At 39.2% G+C, this 14,384-nt stretch overlaps 1 protein-coding gene across 9 annotated transcripts in view; it reads right to left on the reverse strand.

Moving 5' to 3' along the window:
* The window catches only part of KALRN (kalirin RhoGEF kinase), a 607,994-nt gene that overhangs the window by 122,227 nt on the left and 471,383 nt on the right, over window positions 1-14,384 (reverse strand). The window contains exon 1 of one of the 9 annotated variants that reach the window (XM_060774986.2): window positions 13,118-13,253. The exons of the other annotated variants lie outside the window; for them this stretch is intronic. Coding sequence (XP_060630969.2) covers window positions 13,118-13,165 — 48 coding nt within the window. The 5' untranslated portion in view covers window positions 13,166-13,253. Of the gene's footprint in view, window positions 1-13,117; window positions 13,254-14,384 lie in introns of those variants that run through there. 9 annotated transcript variants of the gene reach the window in all.

The following is a 14,384-nucleotide window of genomic DNA, read 5'->3' on the forward strand; positions in this document are numbered from 1 at the left end:
CATAACAAAATAAAAAGTACAGGATAGACTAGGACAAAAAAAGCATCTCAGTGATAATGACATACAAATTGGTTGTTCAATACTTTTTTTTGTTTATAGTCCATTTATTTATTATTTATTTACCACATTTATATCCTGCCCTTCTCATCCTGCTGGGGACTCAGCGTGGTTCACAACAAAGGCACAATTTGATGCCTTGAGTACATATAAAAATAAAACAACCTATACTTTAAAATAACATAATAAAAACATACCACTTAGAACAGTTATTTAAAATCATACAGTCCAAAAGCATATTCCAGGAGCCATTCCAAATTTCACTTGTATTGTTCATTGTGACTCTATCATTCTTTTGCTTACTTGTGGGAAACTATTTGTATAGTTATATACTGAACTGTTCACTAACCTTTTAATAACAGTAACTGATAAACAATTTCCAAAACAATGTGCTGACACTAGGAGTACACCTGTGTAAAATAAGAGAATAGCCTTGCTAACTAGTCACTATTATGTACTTTATCAATAAGTACATTTATGGATATAATAGAGCATCTTTAGAAATTTCAACTTGATACTGTAGTGATGTTTTAATATTGGAAAGTCCTGGTTGGTGCTACTTCTGCCGAATGCTAACCCATTTACAATAATGCCATCTTACACTGGTTATCTCTATTCACCTCCATGCCTTCTAGTTTTGCTTAACAGCATTTTGCAAATTTAAATTAAGAAACCTGATGTACCCTCGATATGCTCTGTGTCACCTACACTTAATTGACCTCCAATTTCCTGTTTACTGTATTCTGATAATCGTATCCATTTCACTCATACAAGTTTTGCCTAACACAATGCAGAATATAATATTTTAAAACATTAATAATTCAGTTCTATTGCCTATTGTGTGTACAACTGGTACAAAAACAATCGGCTTATGGGTTGGTGTGAGTTTTCTGGGCTGTATGACCATGTTTTGGAACATGGCCATACAGTCAGCAACCTAGTGATGAACCTAGTCATGAAAGCCTTTGACAACACAACAAATCCACAGTGCCTTACTTTTCACGCTGATTATGTGGACTACAATAAAGAGAGAAACGCAATTATTCACCAAATGCTAAAATGATATAAGGCAACGACAGTATTAGATGTGAAAATCAAACACCCCATAAACAATAAGTAGAACATTCATTCTCAATTAGATGTAGTTTTGAAGGCGGTCTTACTGTAATGACCACCTGCTATCATCTGCTATAATCTTACATTGGTTAGAAATGAAAAGTGTTTGTTCACATGCAAAGTGTATAAAAACATAGCAGAAAGAAAATAGTTTTTCCGGTCACTAAAATGTTCTGATTTGGAAATGATGAGAAACAAAACCAACTACCAAGACCTACCTAATGGAAAGTCATTTAAAAATGCTACTAGATTTTATTACACTAGTGCATGGAAAATGTGAAACCGTCTCTGTACCTTATCCTTCTGCTGTTGAGCAGGTGTGTTATAAACAGACTTACTACTTGTTCTTGTGACATTGGCCCTGCCTGACGTCATTGTTACTGGGTTGACAAGATGTTTCCATGACAAATCTGAGAGCAAATCTAATATTCTTTTTAGTTCTGAGTATGCCTCAAGTGGATCTCTCCTTTTGGTATCGTCACTACCTAATTAGTTAGCTGAGCGTGCAAAACTGAAATTGAACTTTTGTCATTATTTGCTTTGAAAAAATAAAACAAAGCTGTTTGTTGATCTCTTCCCCAAGCTTTCCGTTCTGGCCATGCTGTGACTATACCTTGCATGACCCATGACACACTGTGCTTTTGAAAAGGGATGTTATAACCACATTACCAAGGGAAAGCAATAACAGTGCAAAAGACAAGCCCTGTAAACACTAAATTCTGTTAACACTTTGAAGTGTATCCTCCCCCCACCCCTACCCCTCTCCGCCCTACTGATGGCCATGAGTTATCATCCCTAGCAGCCTAGGCTGATAATAGCTAGCAGATGTCTGAACTTTGCATGATCGGGAAGAGATTTCACACAGATTATGAAATGACACAGCTTTCCAAATCCATCAGGGTGTTTCAAGGTAAGATGATTTATAGTTTATAGTCAGGCACAAGAAGCTGTAGGTCAAAGGCAAAATTTGCACAGCTTTCACAGTCTACACCAGTGGTTCTCAAACTCACTAATGCCATGACCCCTTAATATAGTTCCTCATGCTGTGTTGACCCCCAACCATAATGCTATTTTCGTTGCTACTTCATAACTGTAATTTTGCTACTGTTATGAATCACAATGTAAATATCAGATATGCAGGATGTATTTTCATTCACTGGACCACATTTGGCACAAATACCCGATACACCCAAATTTGAATACTGGTGGAGTTGAGATGGTGATTTTTTTCATTTGGGAGTTGTAGTTGCTGGGATTTATAGTTAACCTACAATCAAAGAGCATTCTGAATACCACCAACAATGGGATTGAACCAAACTTGGCACACAGAGCTCCCATGACCAGTAAAAAATATTGGAGGTCTTTGAGGAAAATTCACCATGATTTGGGAGAGTTGTAGTTCACTTACATCCAGAGAGCTCCCATGACCAACAGAAAATACTGGAAGGGTTTGGTGGGCATTGACCTTGAGTTTTGGAGTCATAGCTCACCTACATCCAGAGAGCACTGTGGACTCAAACAATGATGTATCTGGACCAAACTTAGCACAAATACTCAATATACCCAAATGTGAGCACTGGTGGAGTTTGGGCAAAATAGACATTGACATTTGGGAGTTGTAGTTGCTGGGATTTATAGTACACCTACAATCAAAGAGCATTCTGAACCCCACCAATGATAGAATTGGGCCAAACTTCCCACACAGGTGGGTCTTTAGTGACTCCTTTGACACCCCTTTGCAACCCCCCCCCCCCACCCAGGGGTCCTGACTAGCATGAGAAATGCTGGTCTACACCATGATGGCTGAACTTCTCAATCCTGACATCAGAGAAAAACAATATCTTTAGATGAAGTGCAAGAAAAATTCCCATGGAACCCATCACTGTAAACAAGTAATATCTCAAAGTAATGAAAAGGGATTATTCCATCTTGCAATGAAACATTTCTTCCCTCCCTTTATTTTTGATATGAACAGATGCTAAAGGGAAATTATTAATTATCCTATGTATTCATGTATAAGTCTAGAAATTTTAGTCAAAAATCAACCGCAAAAATGGGTCAATTTATTGACAGCTCAATGCCTATGCTTACCTATCAAAAAGGAGCTATCCCCTTCTCTGAGTATGACATGAAGTCAACTTATACATGAGTATTATGCGGTAGCTTAATGTCCCAGGACCAGCGAAATAGGTTGTAAGCACCAGAAAAAATATACACAAGGGAGCTTGGCAACAATGGGATCTGTCCTCAAATCCTAGAATTGCATGAATTTCTCTAGAGAAGTGAAAATGTTCTTCGTGAAGTCTGAATTGCTGTTCTTTTCTGTTATATCCTTTGCAGTATAGGAGGTAGAAGAACAGAGAAAAAGCAGGCATCAAGGAAGTGATGATAAGAATTTTTCTTGTATACATGCTATTTTTTTTTAATGAAAAAAATTGATATGTTTATTCCAAACACTGTTTTGAGCACCTACACCAGGAATGGAAACAATGCCGTTCTCCAGTTATTGTTGGACTCGAAGTCTCAGAAGCTCTTGCCATTTTAACCAATGCCAAGGCATGCTGGGAGTGGCTGTGCAGCAACATGGAGAGGGGGGCATGATTCCTATACTGGATTTACACAATGTAGAGCTGATGAGAGTAAGTTCAAACATATAATATAAATTATTCTGTTTACTATATCTAAGTGCTAAATCCCTGACAGCTATCAGTGTCACAATGAGCAATTTTTATAGGCAAGCTGGAATAGCCAAAACAAAGAAATTAAATTATTTGAACATTTCATTTTCTTCACTGACAACCAGGAATAGGAGGTAATCCTTGGCAGCTTTCTACTAAGTACATCTTATTTATTATGATGATGATAAAATCTGTCTAAATGATGTTTTATATGATTGGTCAAATGAAACCAGATTGCCCACAGATAGCAAGTACCCTTAAAGCATTGCTTCTGGTTTCAAGCACACCATATTGTTTATTAAGCCATACTTTCCTCCTTACATACATGTTGTTTTAATCTGGTAACTAGAAATAAAGAAGAGAAGAAGCTGCAAGTCATGAGTCAACTTTTGGCCCTTAAAATATAAATATATAAGGCATTAACATACTGCATTTCTTAGGCACATGCTTTAATCCATTGATAAGAAAATAATGCATTTGTTGACTACTATGATGGTTATGAAACTATACTATGATGGTTACGAAACTATTTGCCCCGTTTAAAATCACCATGTATGAACTATTATTGCAAAAGAGTTGCATAACACTTCAACAAAGGACTGTATAAAGAATTCAGCTTCATATTTAAGTGTATACAATTCTTCAGATGAACTTCTTGATTGTATAAGTACTTGAACTTGCATGTGGGTTCCCTCTTCCCCTGTACTACTCCTTTCTTGCAGGATGCTCACAAAACAGAAGGGTGGACACCAGTATTCCCATTATGAGAAAAGAGAAAGTTCTGGCTTCATCTGCTTATCTAACTAAATACACCCAAGTGTGAAAGAATAATGAACAAGGTAAAGTACAACAGAGGATGTCACATGCTCCACTACATTGAATTCCTATCAATAATAAGCCCAAGAGAATAACCACTGAATCAAGGAGAAATTTGAGTTTGTCTCTATTTACTGTATTTTCTGGTGTATAAGACTACATTTTAGCCCAGGAAAATCTTCTCAAAAGTCAGGGGTCATTTTATACGCCAGGTGTCATCTTATAGGGCAGGTGCTGAAACTTCTGAGCTGGAATGGAGAACCTATGGTTGCAATATATAGTATACGACTCTGGCCCAGCGTACCTGTCTGAACGTATCTCCTTCTATGTCCCACCTCGGAGTTTAAGATCTTCTGGGGAGGCCTTGCTCTCAGCCCCGCCTCTATCACAAGTGAGGCTGGTAGGGACGAGGGACAGGGCCTTCTCAGTGGTGACCCCTCGCCTGTGGAACTCACTCCCCGGGTCATCAACATCCCTCCTCTCCTTCAGAAGGAAGCTGAAAACATGGATATGGGACCAGGCCTTTGGGTGATCTGGCAGACTGACAAGGTAATGGCGACCAGAATTTGGAAAGGACTATGGTAATGGTGAATGGACTTACGGATTTTAGAACTCAGTGAACGTTGGCCACTAGATTGGCTTTTTAGTTGTTATTGTATTAATTGAATGTTTTAACTATTGTGATTATTGTTGTTATGTATCTTATCTGTTGAATTGTTGGCATCAAATTGTGCCGGTTGTAAGCCGCCCTGGGTCCTCACTAGGGGGTTGAGAAGGGTGGGGTAGAAGTGCCCAAAATAAATAAATAAATAAATAAATAAATAAGGGGAGCTCAAAAACAGCCGTGGCCACATTCCCACCATATGTGGCGACCGTATGAAAGCAACAAGGGCGGCGTTGTACAAGTACAGTAGAAGAAAATCCACTCATCAGGATTCATAAAAAGAAGTGACTTAACACGGTCCCAATGACAAGGTGTGGGGGCGCCTCACTGGGAAGGTGTAAGTGAAGGGCAGAGCAAGCTACAGGCATCCAGGACACCTGGGGTATGGAAAAAATAGATAGAGCGGCACTGTGCCAGAGAAACACACCTCTTTCACTCGCTGGGTAGATGCGGGGAATGCCGTGGATGTAGCGTACCTGGATTTCAGTAAGGCCTTCGACAAGGTCCCCCATGACCTTCTGGCAAGGAAACTAGTCCAATGTGGGCTAGGCAAAACTACGGTGAGGTGGATCTGTAATTGGTTAAGTGGACGAACACAGAGAGTGCTCACTAATGCTTCCTCTTCATCTTGGAAAGAAGTGACGAGCGGAGTGCCGCAGGGTTCCGTCCTGGGCCCGGTCCTGTTCAACATCTATATTAATGACTTAGATGAAGGGCTAGAAGGCATGATCATCAAGTTTGCAGACGACACCAAATTGGGAGGGATAGCCAATAGTCCAGAGGACAGGAGCAGAATTCAAAACGATCTTGACAGATTAGAGAGATGGGCCAAAACTAACAAAATGAAGTTCAACAGTGACAAATGCAAGATACTCCACTTTGGCAGAAAAAATGAGATGCAAAGATACAGAATGGGGGACGCCTGGCTCGAGAGCAGTACGTGTGAAAAAGATCTTGGAGTCCTCGTGGACAACAAGTTAAACATGAGCCAACAATGTGATGTGGCGGCAAAAAAAGCCAATGGGATTTTGGCCTGCATCAATAGGAGCATAGTGTCTAGATCTAAGGAAGTAATGCTACCCCTCTATTCTGCTTTGGTTAGACCACATCTGGAATATTGTGTCCAATTCTGGGCACCACAATTCAAGAGAGATATTGACAAGCTGGAAAGTGTCCAGAGGAGGGCGACTAAAATGATCAAGGGTCTGGAGAACAAGCCCTATGAGGAGCGGCTTAGGGAACTGGGCATGTTTAGCCTGAAGAAGAGAAGGCTGAGAGGAGATATGATAGCCATGTATAAATATGTGAGAGGAAGCCACAGGGAGGAGGGAGCAAGCTTGTTTTCTGCTTCCTTGGAGACTAGGACACGGAACAATGGCTTCAAACTACAAGAAAGGAGATTCCATCTGAACATTAGGAAGAACTTCCTGACTGTGAGAGCCGTTCAGCAGTGGAACTCTCTGCCCCGGAGTGTGGTGGAGGCTCCTTCCTTGGAAGCTTTTAAACAGAGGCTGGATGGCCATCTGTCAGGGGTGATTTGAATGCAATATTCCTGCTTCTTGGCAGGGGGTTGGACTGGATGGCCCATGAGGTCTCTTCCAACTCTTTGATTCTATGATTCTATGTTTGGCATGCCCTTGTATCCTATTACCATACCACTTTCTCTACCTCTCAGATCTCACTCCTGAGGACTGTAGTGAAGTGGCACAGGCACGCATGTACGAGATCTGAGAGACAGAGAAGGAGGTACGGTAACAGGAAAATTGGCATTTTGAAATCAAATCTGATTTTTTAAAAAAAAATTATTTGGTGTGTGTTGGAAGAGGGGTAGTCTTATATGGTGAGTATATCCCAAACTATATATTTCAACTAAATAAGTTGGGGGTTGTCTTATATTCCCAGTCCTCTTATATGCTGGAAAATACGGTAGAGTAAACAGTTGTTTGCTTGAATAATTAAGACATTTTTCTGCACTCATTACGGACAAATATAAACACAGAGGCATACACAAACATTTTATACTGGGTTTGCAAGTCAATATCTCCAAATTTGCATGCATCAACATTACTAGTATAGCAAATACATATACTGCATACATTTTTATTTTGTTGCCAACATTTTATGAAAATGTTTCTGTGGCATCTATTTTAGTCCAGAGTTTTTGAAGTTCTTTAATTGGTGGGCAATCTCTTTGAACAACAATGAATAATTTAGCACTGCAATCACTTCAGTTCTTATGAGCCAGAAACACTTTGTAAAGCAATGCCCATATTGTCTGAAAGCTGTTATTTTATGTTCAGGCAGTTGTCATAGTAACTGATGGGAGAGTATGTGGGAAAAGCCTAGTAAGCCAATGCAGACAAATTATAAGCAGCAATTTAAAATGGGAGAATGCATTCCATTTTATGGTCTATCATTGTGTCCAGGATGTGTACTTTAAAGGTTAGCGAACTGAATGATAAGTGCTCATTTTGGGAGCAGTGATAACCTAGTTATATATTCATCGCTGATTGTCTCCCTTAATAATCTGTCTAGTTCTCTGAAAATAAATGATCTGTTTTGGGACACTGAAAACCTAGCTAAAAAGATGAAGAACACCAACATTTCTGGAAAGAACAAAAGAACTGACCTTCTGGTCAAACTACATAATATTGTTTCCAGCAGTGATCAGGCAAAGAAGCAGATTTGTGAAATCGCCCTTCAATTCCTTTGGACAGCCTATATCTCTATTTAATCTATGAATGACATTTTAATGCCATATGGGTAGCTTACAATAAATAAAAAAATAAAAGCAATGTAAAAACAATATGAAATATAAAAACACAACATCAAAAATAGTAGGAAATGCAACAACAAAGCAAAACTCACAGCACCCCAGTCATAGGTTTTCAAATTGAGAGACCTGGATGAAAGAAAGGTCTTCCCTCATTATGAAAAAGACCACAGGCCAGACGATGCCTCCTGAGAAGAGTGTCTCATAATTTGGATGTCATTACCAAAGCAGGGCTCTCCCTGGGAGTCATCTGCTTCACTTCTTTCAGCAAGGGGAATCAAAGCAAAGCCTCTGAGGAAAATCACACTGTTTGTACCGTGAAAGAATGTGGTCTTCCAGATAACTTGGCCCCAAGTCACAAAAGTCTTTAAAAATTAAAACCCGCATGCGAAACCACAGCAAGAAAAGGAATCTGGGAGCCAGCATGACTGGCAATGCAGTCACAGATAGTCAAATTGCTAAATTTCAGTGTGTAATTCAGTAGCCCTATTTTGGACCCAATGTAGTTCCTGAAGCATCTGAATTGTATACCCAAATCACAGTGGCCAGTTATCTCCCACCAAGCAGAGTAGCAGCTGGGTAGGAGTTGAAAAAGGCTGCTTTGATTCAGAGAGTTCATTTGAAACAGACTAGTGAACCTAGTCTTTGAGGAGCAACATGATCCATGTTAAAATCATCATTAACCACATGGATGAGCAGCCAATCAATAATACTTTCATCTTGCGTTCGTTTCTGAGACTAGGTCAGGTTAGTCATAGCTCATGAAAATGAGCAGAAAAGTTAATGCAAATGTCATATCATCTATGTATCAGTTGTATGTCATTTGTCTGTTCTTGTCTCAAAATGAAATCTTCAAATGGCCTTTCCCAATGATAGGAAGGAAAATCAAAACCCTTCAGAAAACAACTGCCAAGGGTTGAGAAGGACTCTCGTAAAACCGTTTTGAGTAAATATCATCCCAGTTAGAAGTACAGCCACAGCCAAAACCAAACAGATCTATTGAGAAGGACACTATGACCAAATTATTGGAAAATGCCACTATTCTGTTGGTAGTGGAAGCCCAATACCAAAGGCAGATGTGGGGTGTATTTGTCTTCATTCCAGGAGCTGTAGGTTGCAACCCTTTCCATACATTAATGGATAGCAATGATGACAACCCTATACAGGTGAGCATGTTGAAATATGCCTAACAGCATCAGATACCTTGGGTATCTGGACAGGTAGGCACCAGCCAAGACATGTGGCCAGGGCGCTCAGAAGAAAATCCTTAGCAATATTGCCAGATTAAAGGAGACCAATCTTTTGTGGGTTTTGCATCACAATGTGGCAATGAACTCATGTTGGGGACCTGATTTCCCAGACAAGGATACAATTCAAGTCTATTTTGTTAGAGCCCTAGCTCAGCTGTCTCCCGACATCAGAGACAAAGCTTGATTTGAGCCTCATGGTTCCTGTCACCCACAAGGTGACCGTTCTCTGCAAGGTCTCCCTAATAGCCTAGCTCTATGAATATCAAGTGACAGGATAATTATCACATCTAAGGAAATATCAGTCTTGAAGTAATTCATGATACAATGAATGGCAATCTTAACATATAGGTACATAATAGTGTCTCTTACCTTCCTTAGAGTAGATTTTAGAGATCATATTTATGAATTAGGAAATAACATTCAATTTCTCATAAAGAAAAATCATTAAGTACTACCTTATAGCACCAGTTTAAGATTTGCTTCTTCCTTCAACTTTCTATTTGTGAATTAGCATATAAAGAAGATAGGGATAAATGCCTGGTATGGGGATATGTTCGGATGTTCCGTTGCGAGTGTTTTGCAAAGGCAAACCTCTTTTATTTAATGTGTGTAAGCAGCATTGTGAGAGTTAGCCTCTGCTGCTAACTCTCCCTTAGCCAAGCCCCCTTGGGCAATGCAAGAACCAAAATAAATTCTGGCCACTCTTAGTCTACAGTGAAGCATCTCTTCTCACCAAGGAGTTCAAGTCCTTACATTATCAGCTGGAAAGTCACAAGCTATGCATGATTCCTACTGAGGATATAGCCTGTTGCATGCTGAGATCTGGAACTTGAGAATCATAATCTGGATTCATAGTGTGATTGGAAGATTTAGGACTGATCCATATTTCCCTACTGGTACATGGCCACAAGAAGACTAGTCTTGCTTGCTATAAATCCTATGTTTAGCCCAAGGATTTTTGAAATCCAGACATGGATCAAGGAATGGGTCTGCCACAATTAATCAGTCATAGTTTGGGAGTGTCCATAGCTGCTTTCACCTCATCCAACTCTTAGGGGACTTGGATACAATAGTGGCAACAGCAGGAGCTTCGGAAAAGCTTCAAGCCCACAGTGCTCTTCAGGTTAAAAAATGTTTAACAGTCAATATGCCTTGTAGTAAGTATACTGTAAGGAATGTTAGCAATTATTCTCATATCATAAATAGGTAAAAGATGCTAAACCATGGTAGCTTGCCTAGAGTTCCCTAAGAAAACCATAAGCTAAGACTGATCTGAAGACTTACTCTCTTAATTTATCCACAAATAAAGACAGAAACCATCCCATTCACTGTTTCTGAAATAATCTAACCAAGAACATGCACCTCACACACATAAGAAAAGTAGAAAGCTGTAAGACTATATTGAGTGGACCCAGAGATGCCTTCGCTTGCAGTAGGAGTTATTAGATGATTATTAGATTTTGTGTGGCCTGAAAGAGACCCCTTTGATATGAAATCCTCCTCAGGGGTCAGGGTGTATCTGAAGCATATAAATCAGTGAACACATCTGACCTGAAGCAAGTGCTAATGAATCCTGCCACACTTACATTAATGTTCAATTAGAATGTACAATTAGGATGGATTGTTAGCCGAGTTACCTCTTCTTTCTTCTCTCTTCCCCAGCTCTCCACCTTGCAGCTTACCCTGAGATCACTGAATCACTCTTCAGTGGAATCGTTTTTAATTAAAGGTAGACCTGCAGCTTATTTTCTTACCCATCTAGAAACCTTGTAAATGTTTGAAACACTAGAAAGGTTCCAATACCAAAGCCCTAGACGGGATCACTAAAGAGAATCTTTGCTGAAATTTGGATTCAAAGCATGACATGAATTCCTTTTCATCTGGAATGCCACAGTACCATTTCTGTATCATACAATGTTTTGTGGCCCACAATAATATTTTCAACATAACTTTGAGTGTTCAATTAAACAACTATTTTTTCCCATTTCTTCAAACAGAAATTTCCCTGATCTGTCAAAACAACTGTATTGCAGAATGATGAAGTTTATTCCTGAGAAATTAAGCCTCAATGACTTACTAGACAAAATCATTTTACATATTTTGGAATGCATAACAATGAACATACAGATGATACTCACAAAATTACTTTACCTGTTTGTATTTGCCTAGAAATAATGCATGTGTTGAATGGGTTGGACAGATTTGCAAAAGTTATATTGCTTGCTGCGCAATCAGAGAGCATATACCTATAGTTATTTATTGTGCCCTGTCCATTTTTAGAATTTTATAAGCAATTCATATATTATAGATTCTAAGGATTCAGTTGTATCAAAATTAAGCAAATGAAAAATAAAATAATGGGGAACAGCTATAGATATATTTTCAAAAGCAATAGTACTCATAAGAAAACATTTCAATTATTTTAACACTCTTTATTGGTGACTGTTCAATTTTTGTGCTAGCTTTGTAAGCAAGAGAGAGTGAAGATGAGGCATTAACAGTGAGGTAACAGTGAGCAACAAAGTGGTAGATGAAACAAGGAAGTTCTACATACATTATCCTTTCAACGTGGATCTGCCCTGGGTAAAGCTTAACCAATGGTTTCCACTCACTGGAGATCCTGTGCCATGTGAACTTTTACCAGCATTTGGCTTGCAGGAAGCCACTCTGTAAGAGATGGCATGCCACCACTGTGTCTGTGAGGACACCTTCACACAATGATCTCAGAAAGGGCAACGGAAGCTAGTTTCCATATGAGCTTTAAAGCCATAAGATACAAACAACTGTCATGGATATCAGTATAGATCAGGCATGGGCAAACGTCAGCCTTCCAGGTGTTTTGGACTCCCATAATTCCCAAAAGCTTGTAGGCTGTTCGGAATTGTGGGAGTTGAAGTCCAAAACACCTGGAGGGCCCAAGCTTGGCCATGCCTGGTATAGCTCATCCTCATGTAAAATACTTAAAAGAATAAAAGACACGTGCAAAATACACAATTAAAATGATAAACATGCCTAATAATATTAAATGACACCACTAAAACTTTTCCTCTTAACTTTCCACAAGATAATGACTGATCTCAATAGCAAGCTGACAATTTGCCCTGCATTTGAGGGAGAGTTGATCCAAAGTTTTGCCACATCCTCCATCCCCTTTTACGAATAGTGTGGCAGTTAAGTGGGTGGTGTGAGGAAACACCTCCCTGAAACTGACTTTGATCCCTAAGCCACAGTTGTACGTAAAAAAAGACTAGGTTTGCTTACTCTGGAGGAGTAAGGAATAGATTTCCACACCTACTCCAACAAACATGGGTGTGTTCTCACATTATAGATTAAAATACACCACTTTCCCTTTCAACATCTACTCCTATTGAGGACATTTGTAATCCTAAAAAGCACTCCATTCGGTTCTGATCCTACGACAGTCTTTCCATGCTTGAGTGAATTGACATAATGTGAATAATAGTCCTCCTTCAACAGAGAGCCACATCTTAAATCTTTCTTGCATTTATGCAAGTGTCATTTGATTTTTTTTATCTCATTCAAAACCCACACATTCAGGTTTTAAACCATTAACAGAAAAAATAAACCAAAATCTGCCTTCTTCACCAGATGGACAGCAATTAATATGTCCTTCTCTGAGTTAGACATTTGAGCCATCGCTGACAGGGCTTTAATAATCGACTTTACCAGATGATTCTGCTATTATTATCCCTTCTAGCTAATGTGATGCAAGGAGAAAGAGGAGGGTTCAGATCATACTCACTCCCTTCTTGATCTGTTTTGTTTGCTTCGAAGTGATCCACTTTAACATTCTGCTTCTTTGCAGGCTGCAGTCTCTTTGCAGTTGAAGGCAAAACTGAAAATGTTTCTGCCCGTCTCTGCCTTTCCCACACACTCCCCTCCTCTGTCTGATTGTCTAACAAAGCTTTATAGGTTTGTAGCATGATTTATTTCCTGCAATTTAGCATCATGCTGTTGTTCTGAAAAGAGACTTTGTACCACCTCTGCAACTTGTATATACTGCCAAGTACTACACCAAGAACTGAGCTTTCCTTACTCTCCAGAAGACTTAACCGTTCAGCAAGATAAGATCACATGTACAGTTTACTCTAAGGTCACATGCGTATCAGAAACATCTTATGATTTGCAGACAACACATAAGCAATGAGGCCATAATAGCACAAGGTTTCATTTTAAACATTTTCTGAAGATTTGCCAGTTTTATAATTTGATTTTTTTTACAGCAATTGACCTACAAGGGATTGTGGCTAGTTGGCTAATTTGACCAATATCTCAACACTAATGAACTCAAATCCTGCTTTTAAAAAAGTAATTATTTAGTTTTTTTTGTTTATTCAAAATCTGTAACAGACTAATGCTAAAAAACCCCCCAAAATAAATATCAAATGTAGTATGTGAGGGATATTACATTTTTTTAATTGCGCAGCTGTTCAAACATTATGTAGATCTTAAATCTACTACAGGAAGAAAATAAGATAAAAGTTACCTTTCTTATGCAGACTCTAAGATTTCAACAGGCTTGCCCAGCACTTTTCCATTTTTCCATTAAAGCACTTGTAGAAACTGCTCCTAAATTCATCTTGTGCAATGTGAAACTGTAATACCAAAACTCACTCTAAAACCATTGTACAAATTATTAACAGGAATAGCTCAAGAGTAAGAAATTAACTCTTTTTTTTTTACTTTAAATGCCATTCAGTTAAATAAGGGAATGAAATCTCAAAACACTAGCAACTGGATGGTGGAATTGCCATGGATCGTGGCGAATCTGGCGATGCCTGTTGGCGGGAATGGGGAACCCGTTGTCCTATGCCCCACATCGCCCAGCTTATCAGAAAGCCTATCCCACGAGGGGAAGTGTTGGTCACCCGGCTTCCCTTCAATGTTGTTGGTGCAAGTCTCATGTGTTGCCGTTGTGGCAGCATACACCAGTTTCACTGTAGTTTAGCTGGGGAGTCCCACTGGAAGTTCCTTTATGTCGTGGAATGGGAGCCGGCAGACTCTGTGGC

This window comes from Anolis sagrei, chromosome 1 (genome assembly GCF_037176765.1).
Source record: "Anolis sagrei isolate rAnoSag1 chromosome 1, rAnoSag1.mat, whole genome shotgun sequence".
NCBI classification, from domain to species: domain Eukaryota; kingdom Metazoa; phylum Chordata; class Lepidosauria; order Squamata; family Dactyloidae; genus Anolis; species Anolis sagrei.